At 44.3% G+C, this 13,886-nt stretch overlaps 1 protein-coding gene across 3 annotated transcripts in view; it reads left to right on the top strand.

Moving 5' to 3' along the window:
- Positions 1–13,886, top strand: part of POLA1 (DNA polymerase alpha 1, catalytic subunit) — a 360,332-nt gene that overhangs the window by 248,083 nt on the left and 98,363 nt on the right. For all 3 annotated transcript variants that reach the window (XM_032772417.2, XM_032772418.2, XM_032772415.2), the window contains one exon: positions 12,001–12,117. In XM_032772417.2, coding sequence (XP_032628308.1) covers positions 12,001–12,117 — 117 coding nt within the window. The remainder of the gene's footprint in view (positions 1–12,000; positions 12,118–13,886) is intronic.

Raw genomic sequence — 13,886 nt, 5'->3', positions numbered from 1 at the left:
CCAAGCAAATTCAAAACAGAGGGTTTCCTGCCATAATTTTATTTGCTATTTCACAAATTAATTTAAAGACATAACAATAGCTGCTGGGAAATGAAGGACTGGTTTTGTTTGGTCAGCAAAGACAATGGGCATGAGTCAAATAAGGGTTAACGATAATGCATTTGAATAAATTGAAACTAAACAGAGTGCATATGTTGAATTTGATTGCAACATGAATGTCCTTGGAAAAGTTTTTTGTTTAAAGCAAATCAAGACCAGAGCTTAATTATCAAAGCAAAACAAGAGACATAAAGAGCTACATGCTTTTAATATTGCTTTTTTCAAAAATAGCTCCCTTCACACATTTATCTGCATGTTTAATTTCCATGCATAATAGCTCTAGTTATTGTTGTCATTTGTAAAGAGAGATTAACAGATAGTAAGTACAAACAAATGCAAATAAGTACTGAATAGCGAGGTGACAAAGAAGAAAAGACCTCTTTAATGTTAATTATGACTGGTAGGAAGTCTAGACAAATTATATTATCTGTTTTCTATATGAATTGAAGGGACATTTAGTCAGTATCTGTGTCAGAGATACAGCTGGGTATTTGCTTTAAATGCAGATGACTTGGCAACTTAGCACTTCCCCAGTTTTTAACATACCTCAGTGAACTATGGAATTGTAATTTATCTAGAAAAATAAGTTTCAGCTACGTATGTCAATAACTAGACATTTCTTAATAATTAAAAGCAAAAGAAGAATATTAATGAGTTGTAGAATGTTGACGTTTTGTTGTTGTCTTAAAATATGGTGATTGTTTTCAGTTTGGTTGTCAGTCTGTTGATTCTTGTTTTCCTTAAATGCGTTGTATGACCAGTAACATTCATAGTTCTTTCTTAAGCAGTAAATAAAAAAATAAAGTAGTTACATAAAGAAGTGTAATTACTACATGATAGGGTTGGTGGCCCTTTTTATGTACTTTTTAGTGAAATAATATAAGCAGCTCCTTACAAATGAATCATGTTTATGTTGCTCTTCAAATGCTTGATCATTAGCCCTAAATGCCAACAGTTGGCAGAAAGCAAGCAAAGGAGGTGGGAGATTGTCACATTCCAGGGTGCAGTCCAGACCAGTGAAGAGTTGTCACTGCCTGCCCTGCAACCTTGGGTGCTTCCCAGTGCTTTGCTGCTGTAGCTCTCCGCCTGGGCTGCTCCCAAACAGCATACAGGTCACACCCTGATTGTCTGTGTATAGCTACAGCCCTGGTCCAGCAACTCTGACCTCAGTAGCCAATCAGCAATACACCAGCTACATTCTGGCTTTCAGCAGCCTTGGTTACTACCTACAGGGTGACCCCAGCACACTCCCAGTCCCAAATTTTCCCCCAAAATGTGTGTTCTTCACTGTCCAGCCCTCTTCTGGACAGTTCAGATATTAGAGGTCCATGTTCTCTGTAAAAGGTCAATATTTAATAAATTGCTATTTTTACTGGAGTTATCAGATAGTTCAGTGTAAACACAACACTGGATTAATTTTGATTAAAAATAAAGCAAATTTATTTAACTACAAAGAGAGATTTAAAGTGACTACAAGGCATTAAAGACAGAAATGCTTACAAGAAAATAAAGATAAAATGCTTTCTAGTAACTAAAACCTAACAAACTAGACTTGGTTCAAGGTCAAATCCTTACCACATGTTCTCAGCAACAGGACTGACCAAATCAGGGACGGGCAAACTTTTCGGCCTGACGGCCACATCAGGTTTCCAAAATTGTATGGAGGACTGGTTAGCAGAGGCTGTGCCTCCCCAAACAGCCAGGCATGGCCCGGCCCCGCCCCGCCTCCTATTTGACCCCTCCTGCTTCTCACCCCCTGACGCCCCCCTGGGATTCCTGCCCCGTCCAACCACCCCTTCTCCCAGACCGCCCCTGGAAGCCCTGCCCCGACTGTCCCCTGCCGCCCCATCCAACCTCTCCTCTCATTTCTGACTGCCCCCAGGGACCCCTGCCCCCATTCAACCCCCCTGTCCTCTGACCACCCCAATCCCTATGCACACCCCCAGCCCCTAACCACCACCCCAAACTCCCCTGCCCTCTATCCAACCCCACACTCCCTGCCCCCGTACCATGCTGCCTGGAGCACCAGTGGCTGACTACGCTACAGCTGCGCCACCCAGAGCACCAGGACAGGCAGTCATGCCGCCTGGCTTAAGCCAGCCAGACCACTGCAGAGCACTGGGTCAGGCTGCAGCTCTGCAGCTGCGCTGCCCCAGGAGCTCTCTGCCCAGATCATTGTGCTGGCGGCGCAGTGAGCTGAGGCTTCAGTGGAGGGGGAACGGCAGGGAAAGGGCTGGGAACTAGCCTCCCGGGCCAGGAGCTTAGGGGCCAGGCAGGAGGGTCCCGAGGGTCGGACGTGGCCCCTGGGCCGTAGTTTGCCCACCTCTGGACCAAATTCTCAGGTCAGAACCCCTCCCAAAGTCGCACGGCTAGTTCCTTTTTCTTCTTATCTGAAAGAGCGAGAGAGAGAAGCCTTGGAATGTTCTTGCCCCTCACTTCTGTAGTCCAGTCACCCTTTGAAGAGGGTTCTTCTGAGGATTACCTCTCAAAGCAAAATTAAGTCAAACAGTAAAGAAGGCAACATGGAGTCTAATGGTGAAGGTGGCTCCATGCTCTTTCTCCTCCCGTGTGTATGCTAAAATGCAGAATTGCCTGGACTCCTGCCATTTCCCCCTCTTACTGTCTCCAGGACCCTGTTTACTACTTACCTGTAAATTGAGGTAAATACACATTCTTCTTCATGTATATGCAGCCGTGTATTCCACTTAGGTGTGTGTGTGCTCAATACCTACACCGCTTCCTGCAGCTCCCATTGGCCGGGAACAGTGAACTGCGGCCACTGGGAGCTGCGGAGGGCCATGCCTGCAGACGGTCAACATAAACAAAATGTCTTGCAGCCTGTCAACGAATTACCCTTATGGGCCACATGCCAAAGGTTGCTGACCCCTGCTCTAACCTTTCTGTACCGAGTAGGCAGATTTAGAAACCTTGTACAGTTGACTGCTTCTGGCCATGGGCATCCTTTGAGTCTGATGCTGATACTGAGTGCTTCCATGTCAACAGCATACCAGGCAGCTACAGACCTTCTCTTCCTTTCCTTCCCACAAGACTTTGCCATGGCTGCATCATCTATAGCTCCATCAACTGAAAAAAGCTGCTGAACTCTCAGGGCTGTCAGCACCACACCCCAATATTCCCCTTCCATAAGTTGAGGAAGCAGGGCTAGTACTGGAATCCGTGTGGGGGACCTTGGTCCTGGGAATCTCCTGGGCACTAGAAAAGTTACTGTGGTGGTTTTCATCACCCTCAATGCAGGTACTATCAGACACTCAGGTACTGCTGCTCACTTCAGAATTTAAACCATTTCTGGCTCCGGGGTACCACTTCCTGCCTTGTTCTCAGCGACAGACAAGTCAGACTAGCTACTCACTCCCTCTGGTCTTGCTCTGCCCTTATCCCCCAGGTCCTGAGGCTCCTCAGTGTCTGAGTCAGGGTCATCATCCTCCCATTTTCCATTGCCTGACCAATATTAGGGGCCATCAATGAACTGTTGTAAGTACCAGGAGTGGTGCTTGTCTCGTGGTTGAAACAGAGTCCTCTGGCCCAGCGTCTGTGGGACACTCCTCAGTTGTGGAGTCCTCTTCATCATGCTCAAAAGCGAGACTGACAGCCAGGTCTGTGGTGGTGACTGTTGATCCACTGCAGACCCAGGTACCGGCCTTCCTTCTCTGTGCGGGGCCTCCATAGTTGTCCCATCTGGGTCCACAGCCCTGGAACAAGATTCAGCTTTAGCCCAGTGAAGGGATTTGTCTTCAACCCCAGATAATTTTGTGTGGCTTGGTTCATCCCTCCTTTTGGTACCAAAAGAATTTAAGGCAGCCCAAGATGTTTTGTGGCACATACCTGCTTCCCTCAGTACCCAAGTGGAGTTCTTGCAAGAGAACACCCACAATTTAGTGAATATCCTGCAGCCGTCTGTCCCAGGGAAAGTCGTCCTCTATATCAATGATGTACTCCTTGAACTGGCTATGGCCCTCTGGAACATACTGCCCTTGGTACCATCTGTGGTTAAGCACATGGAAAAGTGCTAGTTCATTCCTGTGATGGGATACCTAGATACAGCCTGGAACTGGGATATTGCTGTGCCCCCCTAACTCTCCAGCCTGGGTTGTCTCTTACAGTGCTTTGCTAGTGACAAGCAGGAAACACCTGCAGGCCCTGTTATCACTCAGAACAACAGCATGTGGCACCCCACACCCAGTTCGGTTGCACGAATGTTCCCTGAGCCACTCGCACATCACACGGAGAAAGGCAACAGCAAATTTCCTAAGCCCCCAGCCTTGCACTCCAGAACTGTACCATCTTGCCCTGGTGAGAAACCTGACCACTGTAAGTTCATTACCCAGTCTGCCCCTCCCTCAATGTGGAAAGGAGACACACTAGCTTTTGTAAACTGAAATGAGATTTCCCAGTCACTTCAACCAAAACACACTGTTTTAGATGAAATATAAAGCAGATTTATTAACTACAGAATGATAGATCTTAAGTGATTATAAGTGGTAGAAACAATAAGTCAGAAATAGTTATCAAAGAAAATAAAAGGTACGCTTGCAGTCTAAATCTTTAACCTAAGCAGTATTTGGATCAAGCAGTTTTTCTCACCCCACTGGATGTTACAGGTAGTTTACAGTCCTTAATATATAGGCTTTCCCTTTAAGCCTGATCTGCTCAGTTTAAGTCTTTGTCTTCCCAGCATAGGTGGGGGAGGAGAAAGGCAAAAGGATGATGCCTTTGTCCCTTATTTTATAGTCCATATCCCTGGAAAGAAACTAGCCCAGACATGCCTGGTGGGCTTGCCCAGTTGCAGGGTTGAGGGATCCCCATTGTATGGTGGTTCTCTTACAGAACTGTAAAACCCTTGTTTACAACTCTTCTGCTGATTAATGATCATTTAATTCCCACATGAGTGTGGATCACCTCCTTTATTGTCCCTGGAGAACTAGCAAGGGACAATTCCCAAACTTACAGCGTATTTCAGTAGCAACCATGCAGCAAAATCTCATAACTTCATACACGCTAATGATCTACATATTATGACAGAATGATGAGTTTCAGCAGATCATGACCTTTTCTATGATATCTTACATGGCATATTTTGTTCAAAAATATAATTACATGACCGGTGATTATATGTGTTCCAACATGCTACTTTGAGGCACAGAGTGCCACAGTTCCCATGAGGCATTTGAGGTGTTTTACTCCCACCTAGCCCCAAATTCTCTATTTGTAACTGTGATGAGGGACAGAGCCTGTCAAGCCAGGTTTAAGTCCACCCTCAATCATAAGGACACTAAACGAATGTACCTTATGGGCAGAAAGATTGACACCTTTTCTTTCTTACAGATATGAATTGCTAACAAGCAAGCCTTGCTGTCCAAGTAGGATTTTGTTCACTGGACAGTTATGTCAAAGTTCTCAGATCAGCAAGAAGAATTTTGTCTATTTGTCACTAAGGGCTAGCTTAGTGGCTAAGACATCCTTGTAGTCCACACTAGACATCTCAGACTTCTTAGGGTCTTGGGTGATGGCTTCTGTGATTACTGTGAGGAGGGCTTCGTGGCTGCAAAATTCAGGCATTGTCCCGTATGTCCAGCAAACCATTCAGGATCTGCTCTTCAATGGCCAAATGCTGTTCTCTGCAAGACTGACGAGACACTGCACTCCTTCAAGGTCTTCAGGCTACCATGTGGTTCTTGAAGATAGGCTAGTCCTCTTCCACAATGTTTGAGGCTTGACACTGACAGCTAGGTCCTAAGCCCTGTCGAATCAGGTTAGACCAGCTAGTTCCCCTCCACATCTCCCCTGCATCCTCTTTCCCCATCTCTCTTCAGGGACCCATCTCACAAGATACTGCTCCTTGAGCAAGTCTACTCTGTACTTTGGGAGTGATAAATGAGTTTCCGCTGGAACACTGTGGTCATGGCTTCTACTCCTGGGACTTTCTGATACCAAATCCAAGGGAGGGGTAAGACCTATCCTCTACTTTTACGACCTCAACAAATATATCAGGTACATAATGTTCTGAATGGTCATTCTATTTACTATTCTCCTTGTTGCATCTCAGAACAACTGGCTTGCTGCTCTGTACTTTCAGGATACCTACTTTCTTGCAGCAATTTTGCCAAACCATAGAAAGTTCCTTTGGAATGACTGGTTACTGATCCAGAGAGGAAGTTCTTGCTTCTGTTAGAACCACACTGCAGTTGCTTGACCATCTGGTCTTATCCTAAACACCAGAAAGTCAACCTTGGCTCCCACTCAGAAAATCTAGTTCATTGGAACCTTGTTAGATTCCACTATGTCGAAAGCGTTTCTGCCGACTTACCATTTTCAGACAGTTTGCCACCTGTGCCTCAGTCTGCATTTTCAGCCTTTCACAATAGTTTGGACAAGTCTCCAGCTTTTGGGCCAGATGGCCACTTGCACATAGGTGGTCCAGTTTGCAAGGTTGCACCTTCGCCCCCCTTATGTGTGGCTCAGGACTGTTTGTCTCACTCTTCACCCTTTAGATAGACTGATTCATCTTCCTCCACTGGTCCTGGACTCCTTGTAGTGGTGGATGAATCCAGAGAACATTTGCCAAGGCATTCCCTTTGTCTGCCCTTGCCAACCATGTTGGTTGTTACCGAGACCTCCTTGATAGGTTATGGGGAACAGCTGGGGTCTCTGAAAATACAGGGGCTGTGGTCGGAGCAAGAGGTCTCACTCTATATCAACATTCTGGAGCTTCAGGCCATCTACAATGCATGCAGTGCTTCTCAGGACCATATCAGAGACTCAGTAGTTCACATACTTACCGACAATTTTGCTGTGATGTACCATGTGAACAAACAAGAAGGAGCACATTCCAAGTTGCTTTGTCTAGAAGCGATCTGGCTGTGTGACAGTTCTGCACTGAGGAAATCTTTACTCTGATAGCCGTTCACTTGCCCAGGGTTCAAAATCATCTCACAGACAATCACATCAGGTATTTTTCCTGAGTCATGAGTAGTCTCTGAGGACAAATGTACTCTGGGTCATCTTCACAGTTTGAGGCATCCCAGCAATAAACCTGTTGGCAACAAGGGATAACAGGAAATGTCTGTTCTGCCTTTGAGGGGGCTTCAGTCCAGTGCTTTCGACCTCAGCTGGCAGTCAGCTGTTCAGTATCCCATTCCCCCGATCATGCCTCAGGTCATCCTCAAGCTCAAGGTGGATTGGGTCAAGCTCATTATCATTGCCCCGGCATGGCTGAGGCAGAGCTGGTTCTCGTACCTTCATGCACTGTCCATTCAGCATCCCAAACCACTTCCTTATCATCCCAACTTACTCAGAACCAAGGCCACTCCTTACGTCCTATGTTCAGCTCCCTGCATGTTGTGGCATGGTTGCTGCATGGCTGAATAAAGAGGAAGAGCAGTGTTCAGAGGCTGTCCAGCAAGTCCTCCTTAACAATAGAAATCTCTCCACCTGGATGGCTTATTCAGTGAAATGGAAGAGATTTTTGGTATGATCGTTAGTTGCGGAATATAAACATTGTTGGTGTCTATTCAGGACTTTGAAGTACTTGCTGCGCCTTCAATCATTGGGGCTTGCGTTTAGTTAATTGAAACTGCATCTGGCAGCAATATTGGCATTTCATCTCCCCGTTCAGGAAAGATCAGTCTTCTCCAATGCCATGCCATCATATGCAGATTGCATGAAGCGTCAAGAGGTCTCTTTGCAGACAGTCTCCAAATGCATATTATCCTGCATCGAAACTGCATATGAGATAGCTTTGGCTCTGCCCCCTCAGTGGCTGCGAGCTCATTCTATGAGAGCAAAAGCAGCATCCATAGCATTTCTCAGAGACCTGTCTGTATTGCACATTTGCATGGCTGCTACATGGTCATTGAAGCATACATTCACCAACCATTATACCATAACTGCTTCTTCCAGGGGGATGCAAGGTGGAACGGTCCTACAGTCTTTGTTTAGGTAGGGGCAGAGGGGACGGCTTGTAAGTCACCTATGTGGAGTGTACAGCTGCAGCTACTTGGAGAAGAAACGGTTACTTACTGTAACTGGTGGTACTTCGGAGGTGTGATGCAGATGTGTATTCCATGACCCAGCCTCTGTCCTCTGCATCGGAGTCTCATTTCTGGGCATTTTGGTGTGAAGGAACTGAGAGAGGGTCAGGGCTGCCTCTTGTAGCCAAATGAGGAGCTACAGCCATGAGGTGTGAATGCCACCCCTCTACGGGTACTGCTACATAAATTTCTCCAGCTCCAGTGCACTGGGCATGCACACATCTAAGCAGAATACACGTCTGCATCATGTCTTGAAGAACCACAGCTACATTAAGTAACCGTTTCTTCTTTTGTTGAGGATAGACTTGTTTAACAACATTTGCCTTGTCACGGCTGTGTGGGTTTGAACATGTGCTAACAAACATCATACAGGGAGTATTCCTAACTTTACATATAATGTTGCTACATACATTTCATCATGAAATTATTGACCAGTAAGTTATTGGCTTTCAAATGATACCTCACAAGGCATATTTTGTACACTCTCTCTCTCTCTGTGGACCAAATAATATTTAAATATTTATACAAAGTGGAAAAACTTCAACAGGAGAGACTGAAAGAGCTCCCCCCAGAGTAGCCTGGTGATTAGGACACTTACCTGGGATGTGGGATACTTGATTTGAAATCCCTGTTACAGAGTGGGAAAATTAACTTGAGTCTCCTAAAATGCTGAGCCCTGACACCTCTAAGCTTGGCAGTTCATAGCCCCAGCACCTCTGGGCTTGCTGCAGTTACTAAAGTAAAAAATTGCTTGAGTCCCGATACATAATTGCTTGATCCCCAGCATCTCTCTTATTACAAATTAAGCACTAGTCTCTTGCATACCAGATGAGTGCTTTAACCAGTGGGTTATTAGGTACAAAGGGATACCACCACCTCCTCTTTTCTGAGTGGCACCTAAATCTCCTTGTGAATCTAGCCCGAAAAAAAAATGGAAACTGTTTGACAAATTTGGGTCAAAATCATGAATAGTTTAGAATTGACTGAAACTGCATTTTTTTCAAATACACTATTCAGGAAAAAAAAATTGCCCAGTCTTAGTGAGACCTTCTCTCATTAGATAAATGTGTGACAATCTGTCCGTTGCATTGGTGTCTTCCTAATCTGGCAGTTTTTGTTTTAAGGCCTGAAGCATGAAGTTTAATATCCCTTCCATAATTTTTGTTTTTATCTATTATGATAACTCTGGGTAGTCTTGAAATCTGTATAAATACCCACTCTTTTAAATCTTAAATTCTTTGTCTGATCGACTCATTACTACGACTTCCTGTAGTAATGAGTTCCACAGTTCAATCACTTGTGTTAAAAAATGTTTGTTTTTTTATTGTGGGGTTTTTTTTTAAATTCTTATCTTTTAATTTCATTGAATATTCTCTTGTTTTTGTGTTAGGAGACAGGGTGAATAGAAGTTTCCAGTCTACCATCTCTGTGTATACCATGACAGGACTAGAAGGGATCTCCCGGGTCACTGAGTCCAGTCTCTTGCTATCATAGGCAACACCTCTTGTAATTATGTTCATAAACTTACAACGCACCATCTTAAAACTAGCTAGGTCAGTGGTCCCCAACCTTTTCTGGATGGCGGGCGCCGGACAACAAGCCACCAAGGACCACGGCCGGTGGACAAGCATCAGCCGAAATGCCGCTAAGAAGCGGCAACATCAAGAGGTGTCACTGCCGAAATGCCGCCGAAAATCAGTGGCATTTTGGCAGCGACGCCTCTTGTTGATGCTGCTTTTTGGCGGCGATGCCTCTTGATGATGCCGCTTTTTGGCAGCAATTTGGCGGATGCTTGTTCTGCGGGCACCGCATTGGGGACCACTGAGTTAGGTTGTTTGTTCCCATAGCTCTTGTTGGAAGGCTGTTCCAGAACCTCGCTTTTCTGATGGTTAGAAAACTTCTAATTTACAGCCTACATTTATCCATGGCTAGTTTATACCCATTTGTTCTTGTGCCAGTGTTGTCCTTTAGCTTAAATAACTCTTCTCCCTCTCTGGTATTAATCCCCCTCCTTGTGTATTTATAGAGAGTAATCATATTCGTTTATCTTTCAAGTGTGAAGAAAATCAGTCCAGTAGTTTCTAAGTGAAGAATGTTTAAAGTTGGCATTTTCACACGTGGTTTAAAAATGTTTGGATTTTGGCTGCCCCCAAGTCAGCTAAATATGAGTCATTTACAGATGTGCTGCAGTTTAGTAGCACTTTTTTTTTTTTTTTTTTTTTTTAAATCTGAGTACATGTGTGGAGATTTATATCTAAAACTGGAGCTGAGAACTAAGGGCCTGAACCAAACCTGTTCAAGTCAATAGAGTCGCCATTGACTTCAGTGGGCTTTGGATCAGGGCTGAACTCAGGAACTTCCAAAAGTTAAGGCTTCAATTGAAGGATTATAGTAACCTGTATTGTTCAATGTAGCTTAAGAATCCTAAGAACTAGTTAATAGCTGTTTACATTTAACCATGAAAATGGCACTAAAAAAGGACTACATAGGTGTATAGCTAACCCTGAAGGAGATACTTTAACTCTTGAAATTCCCATATTTTTCAACATTTAATTTTATATTAATACGATTTTTATATTTAACTAATTGCATTTTCTAAAAGTTAAACCCACTGAGCAAGTGTTATAAACAATAAATGTTCAAAAAGAGTTTTCTCTGTCATTGTGTGTCTGAATAGTCTCTTATTTTTCTGCCCTCCTTATGGTTATTGTGTATACTACAAATTCTGCATAGAAGTTCTGCAGTGTTGTGGAATTTGCCTCTAGCATGATGTTCTTCAGAAAAGCCTTTCCTGTCCTGCTTAGAGGTGCATAAAATCCTCACTCGAGAGTACAAGTAGTGCATTGATAGATGCTGTGTTTGTACTGTCTGGGCATAAACGGGGAGCATTGCACTAGCCTCAGGAGTGCACCCACTCTTCACTCTTCTGCTTACCTCTGTGTTCTTGAGAGAGAGATTCTGCATGCTTTGCCTGGGCCATGTCAGAACAAGCAGGGCCAGAATTTTTTTTGCTCAGCCAGACAGATTGGGGAATGCTTGGTAATCATGTCTATCAGTGTTGGATTTGCTGGGTCCGCCTATGGAAGAGTAACTGCTTATCACTAGGAAATCCACCAAAAATAGATCTATATTGTAATCCCTTACTTCCTCCTAAAACTCAAGCAAGCAAATTATGTCAGTACCCGAAGAAGCAATACTGAACAGGTGTGGGAGGGAGATGTAAAACAAGAGTCATGAATGAGACAATCAGCAGGACCTCTGTGGGGTCTATATGGCAATTTCTTAAGATTAATATGGATATAGATAGGTTATGCCTGCTAAAAGCCAGCGAATGAAAAGAAACGTGTATGGTTTGCCATTCTGTCATGCTGCCCCAGGATTGTCCTGCTACTACATCAGTGTTGCTTTGCTGCACAGTTGTGGAAGAGGAAAGTAGATGCAGAATACACATTTTGGGTTATGCATCTGTTCAGCATAGAATGCAATATGTTGTGGCAGTAGGGGAAGTGTGTTGTATAGTGGATAGACCAAGGAATTTGATGTCAGGACTACTTGGTTCTTTTCTGACACTACCTCTTACTAGCTTACCTTGGGCAAGTACCTTGACCTTTCTGTAGTTCAGTGGCTACATCTTTAAAATGGGTGTTGTTTGTAATGCCAACCTCCCAGGGGATGTTGAGGCTGACTAGTTAATGTTTTCTAGAGTACTTTATCATCAGAGAGAGTATCTCCTTTTTAAACATTACTAAAATCTTCTAGGTAGAGTTCAACATTTGGGTGGGGAAAAGGTAGGAGTTTTAATTAATCATAGTAAAGTTTATTTTATCCTCTCTTTTCCCTTCTCCTTCTGCAGAGTTGGTTAATATGTGAGGAGCCAACTTGCCGGAATCGAACCCGTCGCCTTCCCCTCAGTTTCTCCCAGAATGGTGCTTTATGTCAGGCCTGTAAGAAGGCTATCCTCAGACCTGAAGTAAGTACCAAAAGCGTCACCCTAATACAGTGCTGTACACTATGTGACCCAGGGGTTTTCTGGAGCTCTGAAAAGTCTAAATGTAGCCCTTGAAGACAACTATATTAAGAAGAAAATGTTCTATGATTAAGCGAAAACGTGTTTCTTGAGCTATGCACTGCCAGCTTTAAACTGTGTGTATCAACCTTATTGCTGTGGACTGGAAGTAGAGGGCTTTGCCTCCCATTGCTTTCCCTGCAGCCACAGGAGCAGCTCTGGAATGTTCGGAGCAGTTCCTTTCCCTCTTGCAGCTTCTCAGCAGTTCCCCTGCTGGCTACCTCCTGCATCAGAGGGCGAAGGAGAGTAGGCTCTGGCCAGGGCCAGCTCCAGGGGTTTTGATGCCCCAAGCAGCCAAAAAAGCCGCGATCGTGAGCTGCGGCAATTCAGCGGGAGGTCCTTCGCTCTGAGCAGGAGTGAGGGACCCTCCGCTGAATTGCTGCAAAATACCTAGACATGCCGCCCCTCTCCGGAGTGGCCGCCCCAAGCACCTGCTTGCTAAACTGGTACCTGGAGTCAACCCTGGCTCTGGCTGCTCTGTTTTCTGCTAGGAGCTTGCTTGACTCTGCCTAGCAAAGAGTGGCTGTTCGTCTCTCTGCAGTCATTCAGGGAACTCCGAGAGAGATAAAGGAGAAGCTGCAAATCAGCAACTAATTACAGCTCCTAGATATTTCCATCTTAGTACTAGCGAAGGCTAACTTGCACTTACTGGCTCTGATCCCCAAGGATCAATATGGCACTAAGGGATAGCCAGGTCATAGTGCAATCCAGCCACTCTATCTCCCCGACTTGCCTCCTCAAGCCCCAAAATATCACTTGCACCAGGAGCTGCTGGAGGGAGGTCCAGGAGCCTACTCTTTGCACACTACCTGAGCAGTGCAGTAGGAGGAAAACAGGGTGGAGAATCTGACCAAAATTATTGATTGTAGGCCCCTTGGCCTTTTAAAAATACTATGTTGAACCCTTCAGCTGAAAAGTTTGGACAATGTTGCCATAAAATATGGGAAAGTATGCATGCTATAGTACTGAAAGAGCCATCAAACTCCAAGGTGAAGAGAACAGGAAATTTTTGACTCGAGTCCTCCTGTAGTTGTATTCCATCTGAAGTAGTGTAGATCTGAATACTTTATTACGCTCACATGTAGATAAAAAATAAATGCTTTTTTTATTTATTCACAGTGGAATAAACCAGGAGTGAGTGGGCAGAGAAGGGTTTAACAGCATCTCTGTATGAGGTTACAGAACTAGATTGAGTTCGTTAGAAGAGTGATGAGAGGATCAAGGGTCTGGAAAAATTTTGACATGAGGAGCTCTTGAAAAGGTTGGGATTGTTTGTTAAAAAGGATAGAGAGATGAGGGGACATAAGAAAATGAAGAATGGTGAATAGTTCAGAGAAGGTGGATTGGGAACGTCTGTTCTCCTTGTCCCATAGCACAAGAACAAGAGAGAATTCAATGAAATCGTAAGGTATGAGAAAGTCAAAACCAAGAAAAGGAAATACTTCTTCACGTGTGATAAACTGGAACTCATTGCTCGAGAAATTAACACAGATTCAAAAAAGTATTAGATATTTATATAGATGTCACGAATTTCTAGCATTTTATAATTAAATACAACAAAAGCATTGTAAGGGATGTTAAACCTCATGCTTGAGACCTTAAACCTATGGGGAGGACAGATTATCCTATACCTGCCTACTCAGAAACCTCTGATACTGGATTAGATGAAACTT

Source organism: Chelonoidis abingdonii, chromosome 1 (assembly GCF_003597395.2).
Source record: "Chelonoidis abingdonii isolate Lonesome George chromosome 1, CheloAbing_2.0, whole genome shotgun sequence".
NCBI lineage: Eukaryota > Metazoa > Chordata > Testudines > Testudinidae > Chelonoidis > Chelonoidis abingdonii.
The sequence above is the reverse complement of the archived record's forward strand: the minus strand, read 5'-3'. Positions and strand labels throughout refer to the sequence as shown.